The following is a 15,304-nucleotide window of genomic DNA, read 5'->3' as shown; positions in this document are numbered from 1 at the left end:
TAAACCAAATGTGCATGTAGAGAGACATTTCACAAAGGACCTTCAGGTGAGCAATGAGCGCTTTAAAATGATGAACAGGAGTTTCCTGGCATCTGGGTAACCAGACTGCACCAGGAGAAGCCCACCCCATTCCCCCACACCCCGCGCCATTCATTCATGCTGCCAGGTAAGTTTCCTAGGTGATGTGTGTTTTGGGGTGGGGTTGGAGGGGGCAACAGGTGGGCCAGCTCAATATAGGCTCCACTGAACTTTTACTTCCAATGCCTGTTCAAACCCATCTGTGCAACCACTCATTATTTTGAATATAGAGCTGCCTCGATAGTGCGACCTTTGCTGGTGAAGCTGCCCTTGCCTCTGTGCTGCTGACCAGCCTCCTTTCCTTGTATGGATGCTGCTAGTTAGGAGGGCATCTGTAGATGAACAGCTCAACCAGTTTGGCTCCTGACATGTGGGTGCTCAGGGTTCACATTTGGTTCTTGGTTTTGCTCGAAAAGCCCCTGGTGATATCCCTGCTGATATCTACCTCAGTGATCTTTTTCTAAACGAATTCAATACAAAGTCTAAATCAGGTAATTAATTGATCCAAGTCTCTAATCTTTAAGACTAGAAGGAGCAAATGATACATGAGGTTCCCCATCAGTAAAGGGTGGGAAAAGGTGTGAAGTCAAAATGTAATTTAAACAAAAACTAGTTGCTGTCTGAATGCAAATACTTACAAAGCTGACACACAATGATTTATGGCTTTCAACTAATGAACTGAGGATCGGTATCATTAACATTTGTCTACCACAAAATTGTTGGCAATCTTTGGCCTTTTAAACACGTCAAGGAACAAAACAATGTTCCTTCGGATATGGTTCAAAACTAAATACTAACATTAATTGATCTGTTTATTTCCTTTAGGAGATATTGTTGGAAATTTTAAGAAATAACTTTAAATATCTCTGTCAATCAAATCATTCAGTTCCTGTCTCTTGCTTTTTTACATGATGTTATAATAAATCTTTTTATTCCAACACAGTTCCTAGTTCAGACTTGATTCTTCACTTTGATTGGTTATACAGCTGTGCTGTAAGTCGTGAGGTGCAATGATTATCATCCCTGCTCTGAACTAAAAGTTCTTGTTTTGAGTCTCAACTTAAGATTTGTTGGCCATGGAAGGTAAATTCAAACATGGTCATGGAGTTGATTATCAACTTATAAATCCTTCCAATATACCTGCAGCAGAAGGTAAAACTAAGAGTGCCTCCTGGTCAGCCATGCTTGATGCTGAGTGGCACCTCTGGTGACAGATGAGCAGCCTGTTCCATTATAAACTAACTATGGAAAAATGGAAGCACACCTTATCTGTTCCATGCACACATTGTTGCATGGAACAGATCACGTATGGCAAATGAGAAGAAGAAATAGCTGTGCAATTGCTTGCAGTGTTCACACAGGATTAAATACTTTTTCCATGGTTGTCTGACATTAGCTTGTAATGATGAAGCCTATGGAAAGTCAATAAATGTACAAGTGCAGCGAGCTTGTGTTTGTTCACCTCTGACTGCAAAATACAACACCATGTCTTAAGTAACCAAGTACACCTATCTTGACTCTCAGTCTAAGTTGCCTGCAATTTAAAATGTTCATTGTTATGGTTGCAAGGAAGCAGAGAGAGTCAGGATTACTGAGAATTGGCTGCAGTATAATCAGATAATCTGTTGGTTGGAGGATAGATACTGGCCAGCACATGATGGGTAAAATTCCTTAACACTGTGCATTAGTCAAGTAATTTCCTGATGTAATGACAAATGCTTGAATGCTTTCGTTATTGGCTTCAGAATTTTTAAAAATGCTTTCCTGTTAGTCTTACAATCTAGCTCTTCTCTTTCTGTTTTAGTTTTCTTTTGTTAGTATTTTGCAAAGATTTTCTTGCTGATTACAGTTTTTTCTTTGGAGAATATCCCTGTGCTGGTACTTGTTCCCGTGAGGTCTACCTATGTCAACAGTTATGATTCACCCCAAGGCTTTTCAATGACACGAGTTCTTCAAAGATATGGGTTCTTCAGTGCATGACAATAAGATTTTGAAACTGTCTATAATGTGTAAATTTTGCATGTCAGTTTAAAGTAAAATTCATACAGTGGCTACTGTTCCAACCATCAAAAGATTCCTTTGATCTTGGTCAGTCTTCGTGTCCAGTTGCTAATGGGTGTATATTTGTCACTGTCAAAGTTCATATGATCTGAATGAGCTAATTGTAACATCCATAAAGCATGTGACTTGGGTAAATCGCCAGACAGAAATGGATGTTTAGATGTAATGATGCTTGTCTTTGTCAAGCTTCAAATTTGTAGAGTTATTGAAAGAAGCTTCTGTTTTATGTATTCTGGTTTAGCTAAGCTTTGTCTGATTGTCAGACTTTTTAGTGCAAAGTGATTCTTTTATAAACGATCATGGTTCAAGAGTTGTGGTTAGTATATGGAGTTCTCAACAACAGAAGTACTCTGAAAAGAAATATGTTGCAATAAAATATTTAGAACTTCAACAAATAAATGGAGCAGCAGTTTATCTTGAAATTTGTTTTTTTATTCAATAATTTCTTAAATTTTAATCTTCATCGAGAGATTCCAATTTTTTTTGGACGTGTATCATATTTAAATTTTAAAATTGGCTCTTGCTGAACTTAAAATGGCAGCTATTGAACACAGAATAGGCCACTTGACTGCTGTTTCCAGCAATTGGCTGAACACAAGCTAGCTCATCATCTCTCTGGAATGTCACACCATATGACCATTGCAGTAACATTCACAAAATGGAGTAACAGATCACGTGTCTCCCTAGTCAGTTTTAAGCAAACAAAAACATTGAAACTCACTATGGCTGAAGTGATGCTGTTATCTCCTACATTCAGGACTTTTTTTTTGATGAGAAGGAAAATGTTGACAGTCTGATTAGTACGTTTGTGGATGACACCAAAATTGGTGGAGTTGCAGATAGTGAGGTGGATTGTCAAAGGATACAACGGGATATGGATAGATTGCAGATTTTGGCAGAGAAATAACAGATGGAGTTTAATCCAGACAAATGTAAGGTGGTGCATTTTGGAATATCAAATACAGGTGCAAATTATACAATAAATGGCAGAACCCTTAGGAGCATCGACATACAGAAGGATCTGAGCGTACAGGTTCACAGGTCCCTGAAGATGACATCACAGGTGGATAAGGTGGTCAAGAAGACATACAGCATGTTTGTTTTCATTACATGTAGTATCAAACATAAAAGTTGGCAAGTTGTGGTCCAGCTGTACAAATCTTTAGTTGGGCCACTTTCAGAATATTGTGTGTAGTTCTGGTCACCATGCTACCAGAAGGATGTGGATGCTTTGGAGAGGGTGCAGAGAAAGTTTACTAGGATGTTGCCTGATCTGGAGAGTTTTAGTTATGCGGAGAGATTGGATAAACTTGGATTATTGTCACTGGAAAGATGGAGGCTGAGGGCCAACCTGATAGACGTCAACAAAATTATGAGAGGCATAGATAGGGTGAATAGTCGGAGGCTTTTTCCCAGGGTGGAAAGGTCACTTATGAGAGGGCACATATTAAAGATGAGAGGGGGACAGTTTAAGGGAGCAGTACAGGGAAGCTTCTCATACAGAGGGTGGTGGGTGCCTGGAATTCACTGCTAGTGGAGATGGTGGAAATAGGCACATTACCAATGTTTAATGAGTAACTCGATAGCCACATGAAGGGGAGGTGAATAGAGGGATAGATACTGGGCAATAAGTAGCAAGTCTAAATAAAGATTGGGAATCAGTGTATACTTAGTGGGCTGTTTTGCATTGTATTATTGTATTGTTGCATCAGGTAGAATACCTAATAGGGAGCAAGCTCATACCAGTTTCAGGCCATTTAAAAATGGATTTGGGAGAACAAATGTCTGTTTATTTTGAAAGAGAAAAGAAAGCAAATGAGTATGAAAAGTGTGAAAAATCGCATCTGTTAAGGACAGGAGGGCCATAAAATAACCCAGTTAGCCCCTCCTCCTTGCCAATGATGATTTTACACAATTGAAAATATTTGGACCAGAAAAGATTCTCTTTAATATCTGTAGATATCAATTACCTACAGATGTATAGCGTATTGATATGTTTAATCCAGTTTGAATATCATTGGAAGATATTGTTAATTTTAAATTTTGTGTAACACCCTGGATTGTAATTTTTTTTTAAAAGTCCACTTCTCTAGGTCACAGTTATTTCTTAGGCTATTCATCTTCTATTCATTATGAATTTTGCAAATAATCATTCTAAAAAAATTGGAAATCTTTTTACTAAAATATAAAATTAATATTGGACTTTCACCACTAACTTATACTTCAAGGTATATCATAGTCAATGTTTTAGGTATGCTTTCTCTCTTTATGACATAGATATGTTTTTGTTATATAAGCGAGGCTTCAGTGTTGACTTGTGATGTTTATTTTGTCCCCTCAAAGACAAAAGCAAGTAGTTTTGCTTTGGGATTTTGAAACCTTTGTAAGACATAATTATAGCCTTGTCTTATAGCAGTCTAGAATAATCATATGGCCTGCAGTGTATTGTGATTTAGAATACTGTGTGGAGTTGGGGGGTCACCATTTGAATTGGAAAGCATGTCAAAAAGAACAGAAACACAATCTTGTGTAAAATTGATTGATTAAGGGTCAAATTTAAGAAATTTAAACTGAAATTATGTAATGGAAGTATCAGGGTAGAAAATAGAAACTTGGAGAGTGTGTCCATTGACATATTTTCTCCTATTCCATTTTTATGCAACCACGATTCTCTGAAACAAGACAAGCAATTTGCCCCAAAAGTGCAGATTTTAAAAGCAGCAAATGATTTGGGTCAAAAGGGGTCAAGGATAGGTAATATCTTCCTAGCTATTTGAAACAGAATAGGCAGGTGATCAAAATTTGGAGGTGCCAGTGTTGGACTGGGGAGGACAAAGTTAAAAATCTCACAACACCACGTTATAGTCCAACAGGTTTATTTGGAAGCACTAGCTTTTGGAGCGCTGCTCCTTCATCCATAACCACCTGATGAAGGAGCAGTGCTCCGAAAGCCAGTGCTTCCAAATAAACCCGTTGGACTATAACCTGGTTTTGTGTGATTTTTAACTTTGTCATGATCAAGTCACTGTTCTAAGATGAAGAGGAGATGGTGATTTTTAATTTGCTAACAGGATGTGAGTGTTATTGCCATCCCCAGTTACCCTTGAGAATGTAGAAATAATCTGCCTTCTTGAACTGCCAAAGTCACTGGAGTGTAGGTGGATCTACAATGCTATTAAGAAAGAAGGTTTCAGGATTTTGACCCAGTGACTGTTAAAGGATTGCAATATCGTTCCAAGTCAGGAGGGAACTTGCAGGTGGTGGTGTACCCATGCATCTGCTGCCTTACTGCTTCCAGATGGTAGAGGCCATGGGTTTGGAAAGTGCTATCTAAGGACTCATGGAGCATTTTTATCATGTAATTTCTCGGTGCTAAATACATGCACCAATGGTGGAGAAACTAAATGTTTAAGGTAGTTGGAGTGCCACTCAAGTAAGTTGCTTTGTTCCAAATGGCATTGAGCTTCTTGAATATTGTTGGAACATATGAAACCAGGTAAGTGGAGGATACTCTATTTCAGTTTTGACTTGTGTCCTGTTAATGGTGGACTGGCCTGCCAAATTAGGAGGTGAGTTATACAGAATTCCTAGCCTCTGACCTGCTCTTGCAGCCACGGTGTTTACAAGGTTGATCGAAGTTCAGTTCCTAGTTAACTCCCATCTCAGCAATTGTAGTGCCATTGAATGTCAAGACAAAATGGTTAAAATCTCTATGTTGGAGATAGACAAGCTGAGTGAGTTGAATTTTACTTACTTACTGCGGATCACCCTGGATGTTGTATGGGTCATACTCCATTTGGAGAAGGACTGCTTCAGTGTCTGAGGAATTATGAAAGGTGCTGAATATTGCACAATCTTAAAGAAACATTCCAGCCATATCTGAAGTTAAGTTGGAGAAATAGCCATTGATGACGAACCAGTTTGGGTACATGTACATTAACTCTAACATGTGTTGTATTGCCTGACCTTTTAAAGAAAAGACCATTTTGGTGAATCTCAGTAAGTACTGGAGTCAGAAGCAGCACGAGATACTTTAATATTCACGGAAGTTGTTTAAAAAAGTGAATGCTTGATGAGACTGACCTTTTTAAAAGTTATTACTAGTCCAGGCTATTAATTGATATTTTTAAATATGGAATCTTTAAAAATGCTTTTAAATTGGATATTCACTTTAACACAATCTGGAGCATTTATTTTATTTCAACTATTTAAATTCTACTTCTGAATGTCTTGGGATTAGAAAATTTAAACAGAGACACTGACAGTGTTTGATTTCTTGGTTATAAACATGGTTAGCAAATGTATATAAAACAATTTTAAAATATATCCTTTTTGCTGTTTTAATGTGCAGGTGGTTTTGGAATGTGCTCTGAAGAAGGATCTAGTTTACAACAAGGTTACGCCTATTTTTCACCACTGGAAGATAGATGATAAAAAGTTTGGACTTACCTTTCAGAGTCCTGCTGATGCTAGAGCATTTGACCGTGGCATTCGCAGAGCTACTGAAGCTATCTCAGAAGGTACAGACACTCATATTTGTAAATAGTGACAGTTTCAGCAATTCACTACCATGACTCACTTGTAAAATTCGCTTGTAGAATATCTTTGAGCAAAACAAAATTTCTGGAAATAGCAAAGTTGGGCTATAATATAATTTGAACCTTTCACTCAGTAGTTAAAGCATCCCTAATATTTGGAGAACAGAGGGAATGAATATGAAGGCTTTTGCTTTCTAAATCTCTCCCTTTATCAAATTAAAAAGCAACACCCGTTTGGGTTGGTATTCATGTTCGACTTTGAGAATCCTGCGGATAATATGTCTCTGCATGGAAAGTAACCACAGCAGTTACTGACTGTTATGGATAAAAGGTAAAGGCAAATGCAAGAGACAGCATTTTGTTCTATTTGTGTTGCAGTAATCTAACACTGCATATGATTTGGTCAATACCTGCAAAGTTAGATTCAGAAATCGAGAGCGCGTATTTGGACTGAGCATGCAAGAATGTCTGTTGATGACCCTGGTGAGTGAGGTTTTTCATTTAAGTAGTGGTGGCCATCACCTTGAATCAGAGGGATGTTCCATTGGGGTGGATGCAATGATTCTTTGTACCTAACGAATTAGACAAATGAAAAGTTAAGTAAAATGGTGTTAAATTGACCAGAATCTAATGCAAAAAAAACCTATGCAAGTTTGTGAGATCAGAGTTAACAGCAAATAATATTACAAGCGCATTTTGATGAACACACCCTGAAAGGGAAACAAAATCTTAAGATGACAGGCAAAATACTTTTGCAGGCAATGAAAGCCAAGGTCTCTGGTAGTTGACAGACTGAGCACTTTGTGCAGGCCAGCAATGCAGCAAGAGCCAGTTTTGTAGTTGCTCAAGCCATTGGGAGAAGGTATGCCAGCTGGACGAAAATAATGATGAATGATGTAAAGTTAGAGTGCTTCTGAATGCAATGGAATTCCTTGTTGCCTATGTTTACACTTGCTATTTTTTTCGTCCTTTCCCCTGACTTAAAGAGATACCATATAATCCCCTCTATATACCCTGCAAAAAAAATTATCTGTGTAAATATTGTCAGAAGTTGGAACATGCTTACTACATTAATTTCAGTAAAGTTTTAAAAGCTTTGAAAAATAAAAACACAAGGCAAATGGAAGAATCTATGTCTGATTGCCTTCCTTTAACACTGGAATGCTATATTAATGGCTATATAAATGGACGCATTTTTGTTGTTGGAGAGTAGCAAAACGTTACAGGCAGAAGGGGTTAAAAGTAAGATGTTGAGCAATTGGGAATAGGTGATGAGCAGGAAGAGAGATCATTTAGAAAACAGTCAATGAAACAGAAGCCTAAATAAAGTGAAAATATGACAAAGTACAACAGCTGGGGAGAAAGTAAAATAAATGGTTAAACATCACAGAAGAACATGACCCAGTAGCTGTATAATGTGAAAGAAGAAGATATGAATAAAATAGATCCATTTCCATATTCTCAGTGTTTTTGGAACATTTTCTCCATTACAGACTGCATATGTTAAATTTGTGTTATTTCAACAAAGTGAAGTTATATTATCTCAAAGTAATTTGTACGTGGGTATGCTTTACTTCTGGTAAAACTAAATATTTCAGGACTACTTATAGCCTAGATTTTAATGACTATTGAGCTAAGATTTGAAAACCTGAGAATTATACACTGTTGTTAGAGAGCTGTGATTATGGTGTGAAAGATATAAACAGAAGGTACGAGCAGGAGTAGACCATTTCATCCCTTGAGTTTGTTCCATCATTCAAAATCATCATGGCTGATCATCAACATCCTAATCCTGCCGCCTTCCCCCTCCACACTACCGCCCACCACCACCCCCCATCCCCCCACCACCACTCCAGGTCAATATCTTTAGCCACAAAAAGCTAGGGAAGTGATTGCTGGACTCCTTGCTAAAATATTGTGAGGTGCCAGAAGAGTAGAGGTTGGCTGGCATGGTGCCATTATAGAGAAAAGTGGTAAGGAAAAGCCGGGAAACTGTAGACTGATGAGCCTGATGTCAGCGGTGGATAAGTCCTTGGAGGAGATTCTGAGAGAGAGGATTTTGCAAGTATTTGGAAAGGCAAGACTGATTAGGAATAGTCAACATAGCTTTGTGCATAGGAAATCGTGTCTCATTAACTTGAGTTTTTTGAAGAAGTGATGAAGCAGATTGATGAAAGCAGAGCGTGGATGTTATCTATATGAACTTGAATAAGGTGTTAGACAAGGTTCCACATGATAGACTAGTTAGCAAGATTAGATCACATACAATACAGGGAGAGCTAGCCATTTGGATACAAATTGGCTTGAAGTTAGAAGACAAAGAGTGGTGATGGATGGTTGCTTTATGGACTGGAGGCTTATGAACAGCAGTGTGCTGCAAGGATCATTACTGTGTCTGCTGGCTTTTTTTTATCATTTATATAAATGATTTGGATGTGAATATAGGAGAATATATAGAACTGGTTAGTAAGTTTGCAGATGACACCAAAACTGGTGGTGTAATGGGCAGTAAAGTACAATGGGACCTTGATCAGTTGGCCAAATAGGCCAAGGAGTGACAGAGAGATTTTAGTTTCTATAAATATGAGGTGCTGCATTTTGCTACGGGCATTATACACTTCATGGTAAGGTCCTAGGGAGGGTTGCTAAACAGCAAGATCTTGGAGTGCAAGTTCATAGCTCTTTGAAAGTGGAGTGTCGTGTAGGTAGAGTGGTCAAGAAGGTGTTTGGTGTGCTTTCTTTGTTGGTCAGTGCATTGAGTATAGGAGATCATGTTGTGGCTGTAATGGAAATTGGTTAGGCCATTTTGGAATACTGTATTCAGTTCCAGTATCGCTGCCTTAGGAAAGATGTGACACTAGAAAGGATTCAGAAAGATTTACAAGAATGTTGCCAGGATTGGAGGGTTTGAACTATTGGGAGAGGCTGAATAGGCTGGAATGTTTTCCCCTGGAGTGTCAGAGATTGAGGGATGACCTTATAGAAGTTTATACAATTATTGAGGGGCATGATTAGGGTGAATAGCCAAGACCTTTTCCCCAGGGTAGGGCAGTTCAAAACTAGAGGGCACAGTATTAAGATGAGAGGAGAATGATTTAAAAGGAACATGAGTGACAATTCTTGCATGCTGAGGCTGGTGCCAGAGGAGGTGGTGGAGGCTGGCACAATTACATTTGTTGAAACTTTATTGCTGGAACAGCGCAGCAGGTCAGGCAGCATCCAGGGAACAGGAGATTCGACGTTTCGGGCACAGGCCCTTCTTCAGGAATGAGCAGAGAGTGTTCAGCAGGAGAAGATAAAAGGTAGGGAGGAGGGACTTGGAGGAGGGGCGTTGAAAATGTGATAGGTGGAAAGAGGTCAAGGTGAGGGTGATAGGTCGGAGTAGGATGGAGGTGGAGAGGTCAAGAAGAAGACTGCAGGTCAGGAAGGCGGTGCCGGGCTGGAGGGATTCGGCTGAGACAAGGTGGGGGGAGGGGGGATGAAGAAACTGGTGAAGTCCAAGTTCATCCCCTGCGGTTGGAGGGTTCCCAGTCGGAAGATAAGACGCTCCTCCTCCGACCGTCGCGTTGTTGTGGTTTGGCGGTGGATGAGTCCAATGACCTGCATATCCTCGGTGGAGTGGGAGGGGGAGTTGAAATGCTGTGCTACAGGGTGGTTGGGTTGGTTCGTCCGGGTGGCCCAGATGTGCTCTCTGAATCGCTCCGCAAGTAGGCGGCCTGTCTCCCCAATATAGAGGAGGCCACACCGGCTGCAGCGGATGCAGTAGATGATGTGGGTGGAGGTGCAGGTGAATCTGTGGCGGATATGGAAGTTTCCTTTGGGGCCTTGGAGAGAAGTGAGGGGGGAGGTGTGGGCGCAAGTGTTGCACCTCCTGCGGTTGCAAGGGAAGGTGCCGGGAGTGGAGGTTGGGTCGGTGGGGGGTGTGGATCTGACAAGGGAGTCGCGGAGGGAGTGGTCTCTACGGAAAGCTGATAGGGGAGGGGAGGGAAATATATCCTTGGTGCTGGGGTCTGTTTGGAGGTGGCGGAAGTGACGGCGGATGATGCGCTGTACATGGAGATTGGTGGGGTGGTAGGTGAGGACCAGTGGGGTTCTGTCCTGGTGGCGGTTGGAGGGGCGGGGCTCAAGGGCGGAGGAGCGGGAAGTGGAGGAGATGCAGTGGAGGGCACCGTCGACCACGTCGGGGGGGAAATTGCGGTCCTTGAAGAAGGAGGCCATCTGTGTTGTACGTATTTTGAACTGGTCCTCCTGGGAGCAGATGCGGCGGAGACGAAGGAATTGGGAGAATGGGATGGCGTTTTTACAGGGGGCAGGATGGGAGGAGGTGTAGTCCAGGTAGCTGTGGGAGTCGGTTGGTTTGTAGTAGATGTCCGTGTTGATTCGGTCGCCTGAGATAGAAACAGAAAGGTCTAGGAAGGGGAGGGAGGAGTCCGAGACTGTCCAGGTGAATTTGAGGTCGGGGTGGAAGGTGTTAGTGTAGTGGATGAACTGTTCAACCTCCTCGTGGGAGCACGAGGTAGCGCCGATACAGTCATCAATGTAGCGAAGGAAAAGATGGGGGGTGGGGCCAGTGTAGTTGCGGAAGATGGATTGTTCCACATACCCTACGAAGAGGCAGGCATAGCTGGGGCCCATGCGGGTGCCCATGGCTACTCCTTTTGTTTGGAGAAAGTGGGAGGATTGGAAAGAAAAGTTGTTCAGGGTGAGGACCAGTTCGGTCAGTCGAAGGAGGGTGTCGGTGGAAGGGTACTGGGTGGAAGGGTACAATTACACTTGTAAAAGGCATCTGGATAGGTTTTTGAATAGGAAGAGATGTGGGCTAAATGATGGTAAATGGGACTAGATTAATTTAGGATATCTGATCAGCATGGTCTGTGTCCATGCTGTACATCTCTATGACTCTTTTAAGAGCTATATCTATCTCCTTCTTGAAAGCACACAAAGTTTTGGCTTCAATCACTTTGGAATAATGAATTCAACAGGCTCACCCATTCTCTGGGTGAAGAAATTTTTCTTCCCTTCAGTCCTTTATCCCTTCTCCTTAAACTACAAACCCTGATTCTGGACATCCCTACCATCGGGAGCATTCTTTCCTGCATCTAACTCTCTAGTCCTGTTCTTATCATTCTTATAAACTTTAGTGAATACAGTCCGAACTGACTCAATCTCTCCTCATACATCAGTCCTGCAATCGTTAGCAAGAACATTCTTCCTCAGATAAAGAGACCAAACTGCACACAATATTCCATGTGGGGCCTGTATAATTGCAGCAAGACATTTCTGTTCCTGTACTCAAATACTCTCGCTATGAAGGTCAACATACAACTTGCCTTCTTAACTGCTGATGCACCTACATGTTTACTTCCAGTGACTGGTGCACAAGAACATCCATGTCACATTGAACATTGTCCTCTCTCAATTTACAGCCAATCAAATAATAATCTGCTTCACATTTTTTCTACCAAAGTGGATGATTTCATACTGATCTACATTATACTGTATCTGCCATGCATTTGCTCACTCTGTCAGCCTGTCCAAATCACACTGCAACATTTCTGCATCCTCCTCACAGCTCACACTTCCACTCAGCTGTGTATCGTCTGCACATTTTGAGATAGTAAATTTATTTCCCTGATATAAATCATAAACATATATTGTGAATAGCTGGGGTTCTAGTACCAATCCCTGTAGTCTCCCAGTAGTCACTGCCCGCCATTCAGAAAGGCGAACTTTTATCTACTTTGTTTCCTAGCTGCTAACCAACTTTCTATTCACTTTACTGCTCTACCCCTAATCATGTCCTTTAATTTTACACATTAATCTGGTTGTAGGTTTGCTCGCTGAGCTGATAGATTTGTTCTCAGACGTTTCGTCACCATATTAGGTAATATCACCAGTGAGCCTCCGATGAAGTGCTGGTGTCTTTTCTCACTTGCTATTTATGTGTCTTGGTCTGATTACAATTGGTATTCAACAGGCCAGCTTAATCTTGACCAAACCGGAAAGTTACTAGTGCCTTTTTAAAATTAAAATCTGAAGAGGAACTTCAAATAAGAAAGCATAAGGTTGTAGGGGGTGATTGCACTTCCAGTTCTTTTTCTGAGAGTTTTGGTAAATGGGGTCCAAATCTATATGTTTCTTAATAGAGGTCCTGTTTGAATGCCAGGCCTCTAGGAATTCCTACATCTATCCAGGGCCAGGCTAAACAAAGACATGCACAGCAATTCCTAGAGGCCTGGCATTCAAACTGGAACTCCATTAACAAACGTATTGATTTGGAGCCATTTACCAACCTCTTGGAAAAAGAGCCAGAAGTGGTATCACCCACTATAACAGATCAAGACACATAAATAGCGAACAGGACAGAACACCAGCGCTTCATCAGAGGCTCATTGATGATGTTACCCAGCATGATGACGAAATGTCTGAGGAAAAAATCTACCAACTCAGCGATCAAACTTACAACCTAACCCACAATCTGAGCTGGAAATCAGTAGGAGAAAGATGATAGTTTGTTGAAAGGGTGGCTGGGAGGGAAAGAGTTGAAAGCTGAAGTATTACGACTTTTCTTTTTTTTTCATAGGGTCTGAGCATTGTCGGCAAAGCAGGCATTTGTTGCTCATCCCTAATTTCCCTGAGAAGGTTGGAGAAGGAATGATTACAATTGGTATTCAACAGGCCAGCTTAATCTTGACCAAACCGGAAAGTTACTAGTGCCTTTTTAAAATTAAAATCTGAAGAGGAACTTCAAATAAGAAAGCATTAAGATAATTTCTACTGCTCTTAGCCATACTTTTAATTTACTAATAAGGATTAGCTGTCAGTGTGGATTATCTTCCCATGTAACGTATATAACCCGTGTTATATACGAAGAAAAAGTGTCTGGTCAGAGTGGAACCACACAGAAGGACTTCTTGTCAGATATATATGTCGCTCCTTTCTAAAATAAAAGTTAAGCTTTTTGTTTTCCAACAACAGTATTGGCAATTTTTATAAATGCAACATTGCTCACATTTGGTATTCAGCTGCCATTTCAGTAGCTGTGCTTTTTCAGATATGTATGTTCACTTTCAAAGGGGAACCTAACATATTTAAGATCATAAAAGCTGAATCTTTTGCCGTAGGCTTTCAACCACTTACAGCTGTGTTGCAGAGGCATCCTGCGTGTCTTTTTAACTTGTTTTGTCATGTGGGTGTTGACATTTTGTGTGTTTCTGCTTGCTTAGTTTTAGATGTAAATTATTTCCCAGTGAAAATGCTGTCATGTGATACACTCCATATTGGTGCGAAAAGTACCCTTGCAAGTAATAATTGATGTAGAGAATGGCTAGCTGCTCAGCAGATCGCAGGAGAACTAATAATTTGTTTCCCTTAACGTAAATGCTGGGTTAAAGGCAATGTTGCAGAATATTAAATGAACAGAATAATTAATAATAACAAATGAAACAACATTTTTATTCTGCTCAATAACCTGCCTTCTAATTGGTTTCTTTGCTCTGCTAGGAGGTAGTTTTGTTTATGTTGAACTATTCCTTCCTCAATGATGAAAATAAAACAAATGAATTATGAACTATTAGCACTTCTGAAAATGTCAGCATCTTTTGACCATTTTTTGATTGCCCTTGATCTGAGTGGTTTAGTTGACCATTGTCGTGGGCAGTTAAGAGTTGACCACATCACTGTAGGTCAAACCAGGTAGGGAAGACAGATTTCCTGCCCTGAAGGAACCAAATGAGTTTTTATAACCAGAGATGATAGTTGTCATGGTCACCAGTTCTGAGACTAGCTTTCAATTCCATATTTCATTAATTTGAATTTCATCAACTACTAATTTGAATTCCAGATTGACAGAGCATTAGTTTTTTTATTATCTGGATTATTACTCTGGTAGTATTACTGCTACATCATTTTGGACGCTGACTTATAGCTTGAATGTAACAAAGCTAACCTATTTTAGTGGGTGATGGGGAAATGTTAAATATTCTTGCAATGTGTTTGAAATAAAGAGTTAAACATTATGCGTGCTTTTTCTTGGTATGTGAATGTTAGATGTCAAAATGGAAAACAACATATTTAGGGTTTTAAAATTCGTAGATGTTGGTTTGTGGATGGATGTTTATATTATGGTTCCCTGCCCCTTAACAAGTGCTTTTTACTTAGTTTCAAAATTATTTGGGGTAAAGAAAGTTTGTAGGAATCTTTTTCATTACAAGGCTAATTGTCAAACATTTTCTGCTTGTTATTAATGTGAGTTATGGCCAGTACATCCAAACTACTAGTAATCCATATTTCTGTTCTTATCCTTCTTTTTGGCATTTTTATTGACGTGGCAGTTCTCCATATATAAATTTAGCTTGCTGACAAGCACTGTTTTACTGCACTGTCTAGTTCAGTTCTGTCTCGTGCAGATGGTTCTTCCATTATATGTCACTGGATAGCAAGTAATTGTATGAAATCAGGTTTCCTTATATTTTCCTAGACCCTTTGAATTTATAAAAACCATCCCAGATGAAGTTGGCTGAATAGCCAAATTGCTAAAAAAAAAAACAGGACATGAGGTTCTTGATCCAGATGAAATGTGTATTTTCTGAGCATTTAGTTAACTTTGAATCCAGATTTCTAAACTT

The 15,304-nt window shown here is 40.1% G+C and overlaps 1 protein-coding gene across 1 annotated transcript in view; it reads left to right on the top strand.

Annotated features, from left to right (window-relative positions):
* The window catches only part of spred1 (sprouty related EVH1 domain containing 1), an 85,620-nt gene that overhangs the window by 43,229 nt on the left and 27,087 nt on the right, over positions 1–15,304 (top strand). Inside the window, exon 3 of the mRNA XM_043697998.2 lies at positions 6,491–6,659. Coding sequence (XP_043553933.1) covers positions 6,491–6,659 — 169 coding nt within the window. The remainder of the gene's footprint in view (positions 1–6,490; positions 6,660–15,304) is intronic.

Source organism: Chiloscyllium plagiosum, unplaced genomic scaffold (assembly GCF_037043375.1).
Source record: "Chiloscyllium plagiosum isolate Xiang-an unplaced genomic scaffold, Cpla_swu_hap1 HiC_scaffold_8, whole genome shotgun sequence".
Taxonomy (NCBI): Eukaryota; Metazoa; Chordata; class Chondrichthyes; order Orectolobiformes; family Hemiscylliidae; genus Chiloscyllium; species Chiloscyllium plagiosum.
Note: the sequence above shows the minus strand (reverse complement) of the source record. Positions and strands in the feature narration are given on the sequence as shown.